At 42.8% G+C, this 5,334-nt stretch overlaps 1 protein-coding gene across 1 annotated transcript; it reads left to right on the forward strand.

Annotated features, from left to right (window-relative positions):
- Positions 1 to 210: 210 nt before the first annotated feature.
- On the forward strand, positions 211 to 732 carry LOC307052165 (glycine cleavage system H protein, mitochondrial-like; the record flags this gene model as incomplete). Its single annotated transcript, XM_079703015.1, has 1 exon — positions 211 to 732. The coding sequence occupies one exon, from the start codon at positions 211 to 213 to the stop codon at positions 730 to 732; it is 522 nt and encodes a 173-aa protein (XP_079559141.1).
- Positions 733 to 5,334: the final 4,602 nt, after the last annotated feature.

Below are 5,334 nucleotides of genomic sequence, written 5' to 3' on the forward strand. Positions count from 1 at the left end.
TCCTCTATAACCTGGCTCCCCACCTTGTCTCTTCAGAGTGACCTGAGATTCTTTGTCCCTGGCTTACGTCCTCATTTTTGTCCACCGGATTAAACAACTCTCAACTTTTAGGTTCTGCATTTTTTTCAGTTGACAGTTTGAAAGAGAAAAATTGGGAGCTATTATAAGACATATTTTCTAATAAAAATGAAAGTAGTGACCCCTGCGAACATGGTGCTGCGAGCGGCGCGGAGTGCACCAGCCGTGCTCTGCAGCCTGCACGCCATCTCTGTGCCCAACGTGCCCTGCCCGCCGTGGCCCTGGGGACTGAGGATGGGCGCCGGCGGGGCGCTGCGCACCGGCTCCGCTCTGCTGTCGGTGCATAAGCTCACAGACAAACATGAATGGGTAACAACAGAAAACGGTGTTGGAACAGTGGGAATCAGCAATTTTGCACAGGAAGCTTTGGGAGATGTTGTTTCCTGTAGGCTGCCTGAAGCTGGGACAAAATTGAACAAACGAGAGGAATTTGGTGCTTTGGAAAATGTGAAAGCTGCTAAGGAACTCCATTCTCCTCTATCAGGAGAAGTAACTGAAATGAATGAAGCTCTAGCAGAAAATCCAGGACTTGTCAACAAATCTTGTTATGAAGATGGTTGGCTGATCAAGATGACACAGAGTAACCTTTCAGCACTAGGTGAACTAATGAGTGAAGAAGGATATGAAAAATACATAAAATCTGTTGAGGAGTGAAAATGGAACCCCTAAGTAAATACATGAAAAATACATAAAATCTATTGAGTGAAAATGGAACCCCTAAGTAAACTAGTTTGAAGCAACTTAATCTAGCACAGTTGTCTTAAATTAGTAGCTGATAGATTTTTTAAAAGCAACTTTTAGCAAAAGAAACGACTTGCTACAATATTGCCTGAAAAAAATACCCCTTAACTTCCTAATGACATCAGATAAACCCTATGCATCTTTTTCACAACAGCCTATGATTTTTAGGCTAGTCTCCAGTTATAACATTCAGAATTCCTGAAATTATCTGTGGTAAAACTAGTTATAAAAATTATGTAATTCAAGGATAACTTTGTTATCTTAACCTTATATAACATTGTAACTTGCTTACAGCCATCCCTGGATTTGGATCAAAATACTCAATGATATTCCCACTGGAAATAAATGGCAGTGGAGAAAAGTTTGTTAGTTGTATAGTGTCCAATGAAGAGCATTACTATTTTAATTTTGCAATATACTGTGTTTGCTGGTACTATTTTTGTACAGTGAAGCAACAGCCTTGCAGGAAAATAAGAAACAGTTTAATAATAAAATATTCAACTTCTTAAAAAAAATGAAAGTAGCAGTATGCTCCTTTTCATTTATTCAAGAGGGAAAATTGTCCCCAAGCCCCACCAGCCTTGGCGTTCACTTGCCAATCTTGCATCTCCCAGTGCTTTATTCTCACCACAGTGAACATTCTTAGTAGAGACTATTATTTATATGTCTTTGAATAACATCTCTTGTCTTAAATTAAATTGTTACTTATAATAGAAGAAACAGCTGTAAATTATGGGCATCGGACATTCTCAGGACCCACGTTGCACTCAGTACTGGGAGGGTGAGGTACGGGGAGTCTGTCCCCTGAAGATGTAGGACGGCACCCCAAGGCTTCTCTTCTCAAGGAGCCCAAGAGAGAAAACCTTCTTATTCAGGCAGAACCAAGTCCAATTAACTGGTGGAAATAAATAGAAATGTGGAACCGTAGCCCATTTTTGTGCTATTAACCTAAGAAACAAAGGACTCCTGATGAAGTTGCATGAAGGGATTCTGAACACCATCTGTGAGGTCTCCTGGCCCCTAAGCAGGGGCGAGTGAGTGTGGAAGAGGATGCTTCCTGGGGGACAGAGGGGACCAGCCACCAGGATGGATATTCCAGGAGCTGTCGGGTGGCTGGGGAGTGCGGAGGGGAGCACCAAATCTAGGAGGTGCCATCAGAAGCGTGGACAGTGCAGGTTTGTATTTATCTTGACAGTTTTCTAGCAAATGCAAGTGTCTTGCTCTAAAATAAGAACAAGACTGGTGGTCCAGGGGTTAAGACTCCGCCCTTCCACTGCAGAGGGTGCAGGTTCCATCCCTGGTCAGGGAACTAAGATGCCGCATGCCTGCAGGACGGCTAAATAAATAACTCAATAAGTAAATAAAACATGTGTTGAGTAGATAGACTACACTTAAAAAAAATAGGTGACTATTATTGGTATATACATTATAATAAATAAATAAATAAATAATCAGAACATTGTGACAATTTTCTGACAGGTAGACATGAAGTGTCTTGAGGAAGGGCACACTTTTATAACTTGCCCAGCCCTGGCCATCCCTACCAGCCCTCCCTCCCCAGAGCCCAGCTTGGAAAGGGGATTAGCTGTGCAGATGGGGGGCACATGTGTCCAGCTCTGGAGAAGGCACTCCCTGGCTGGAGTTAGGCACCTGCCTTTGAGAAATTCATCCAGCAGAAAGCTCTGCGAAGCAGCTCATGAGTCACCTGTCCATTTTCCCTGGGCACCTTCAGCGGAGGCAGTGGAGCTCAGCCCCGGGAGAACCAGAGCATCAGAAGCTCAGGGTGTGGGCATCCTCTCTTACCTACCGCGGCTCCGCCCCAGGGCATCACACATCAATCACACGTCTGAACGGTCTGTCCGAATGGGCAAAAGGCCCTCTCTTTCCACTTAGCTATTGTTTCTTTTTTTTTTTTTTATTAGTTTCTGCTTTATAACAAAGTGAATCAGTCATACATATACATCCGTTCCCACGTCCCTTCCCTCATGCATCTCCCTCCCTCCCACCCTCCCCATCCCACCCCTCCAGGCGGTCACAAAGCACCGAGCTGATCTCCCTGTGCTCTGCGGCTGCTTCCCACTATCTATCTACCTTACGTTTGGTAGTGTATAGATGTCCATGCCTCTCTTTCTCTTTGTCACAGCTTACCCTTCACCCTCCCCATATCCTCAAGTCCATTCTCTAGTAGGTCTGTGTCTTTATTCCCGTTTTACCCCTAGGTTCTTCATGACATTTTTTTTAAATTCCATATATATGTGTTAGCATACGGTATTTGTCTTTCTCTTTCTGACTTACTTCACTCTGTTTCTTTAATTAATTGACTTTACTTTTTTTTTTTTTTTTTTTTTTTTTGCAGTACGAAGGCCTCTCACCGCCATGGCCTCTCCCGTTGTGGAGCACAGGCTCCGGACGCGCAGGCCCAGCGGCCATGGCCCACGGGCCCAGCCGCTCCGCTGCACGCGGGACGCCCCCGGACCGGGCACGAACCCACGCCCCCCGCATCGGCAGGCGGACTCCCAACCACTGCGCCACCAGGGAAGCTCCTGACTTTACTTTATAGAGCAGTTTTAGGTTTACAGAAAAAAATGGAGCGGAAAATGGAGTTTCCGTATCCTTCCCTCTCTCCACACAGTTTCTCCTATTATTAACCTCCTGCATTAGTGTGGTGCATTTGTTACAATTAACGATATTAAAAATATAATTTAAAGTAAAACCTAAATAGCATTTACATTTAACAATTAAATTATTATTTAAATGATGAATTAAAATAAATAATTATAATAAACTAATACATTATTATTAACTAAAAGCCATAGTTTGCATTAGGGTTCCCTTGATGCTGTACATTCCATGGGTTTGGACAAATGCGTAATGACAGGAGTCCGTTAGTATAGTGTCATACAGAATAGCTCTACAGCCCTAAAAATCCTCTGTGCTCCGCCTACTCAACGCTTCCCTCACTCCCAACCCCTGGCAAGCACTGATCTTTTTACTGTCTCCATAGTTTGCCTTCTTCAAAATATCATATATATAGTTGGAATCATACAATATGTAGACTTTTCAGATTGGCCTCACTTAGCAATATGCACTTACGTTTCCTCCACGTCTTTTTGTAGTCTGAGAGCTTTTTATCTCTGAATAATATTCCATTGCATGGATGTACCATAATTTCCTTATTCATTTATCTTTTGAAAAACATCTTGGGGGCTTCCCTGGTGGCTCAGTGGTTAAGAATCCGCCTGCCAATGTAGGGGACACGGGTTCGAGCCCATGTCCGGAAAGATGCCACGGGGCAACTAAGCCTGTGTGCCACAACCACTGAGTCCACGTACCACAGCTACTGAAGCCCACACGCCTAGAGCCCGTGCTCTGCAACAAGAGAAGCCACTGCAGTGAGAAGCCAGTGCACCGCAACAAAGAATAGCCCCCGCTCATCACAACTAGAGAAAGCCCGTGCACAGCATCGAGAACCCAACGCAGCCAAAAATAAATAAATTAAATAAATAAATTAAAAAAAAAACTTGGTTGCTTCCAAGTTTAGGCAAATGTAAGTAAAGCTGTTATAAACATTCATGTTCAGGTTTTTGTGTGGACATAAATTTTCAGCTCATTTCAGCTAGGTTGGCAAACATCTAGGAGCATATTTGCTGGATAGTATAGCAAGAGTATGTTCAGTTTTGTAAGAAACCACCAAGCTGTCTTCCAAAGTGGCTGCACCATTCTGCATTCCCTCCAGCGATGATGAGAGTTCCTTTTGCTCCATGTCCTCACCAGCATTTAGTTTTGTCAGTGGTTTGGACTTTGGCCATTTGAATAGGTATGCAGTAGTATCTCGTTTTAATTTGCAATTCCCTACTGACATATGATATCAAGCATTTTTTCATATGCTTGTCACTCATTTTTTCCCTGTGGGCCTAAGGGAGATATTTGTAATTCAAAGCAGAAATAATTGGCTTGTCATTATGGGAAAAGTACTGTTCTAGACTGATAGGGCCAAACACCCCCTTAACACATCTTTCAAAAGTGATGGGAAATGATACTAATGCCAAGTAACATTTTCTTTTTTACATGCTTTCAAATTAGAGAGTACAATCAATGTTAAAACAATGGGGAATAATTGATGCCCTCTCCAGAGGATCCTAGCTGGGAATGGAGTTTTCTCAACCATGTGGAGCCTTTGAGACCAAATCTTGCTGATTTGCAATGTGCGGAAGCAACCAATCTAGGCTGTTGAATACTTTGCAAAGAGCTAGACACTAATTAACCTGAGATAGTTCTACAATACTGCCTCCCACTTGTGTATTTTAGGTCATGCAAGCTAGATTTTTAAAAAGAGAAAGGCAATTGTCACCTCATTGAGAGAATTGGCTTGTTTTCAATTCTATCAAACTGAAGAATTTAAATTTAGTGTCTGTGCTTGCTCCAGCAAATTCTCCATGAGCCAATATTTATTAAGACATTAACATTATCTCTTAAGGACCACCCTGTCAGCCACAGTGAGAGACGCAAAGAGCA

The sequence above is a fragment of the Hyperoodon ampullatus genome (assembly GCF_949752795.1).
Source record: "Hyperoodon ampullatus genome assembly, chromosome: 4".
NCBI classification, from domain to species: Eukaryota; Metazoa; Chordata; class Mammalia; order Artiodactyla; family Ziphiidae; genus Hyperoodon; species Hyperoodon ampullatus.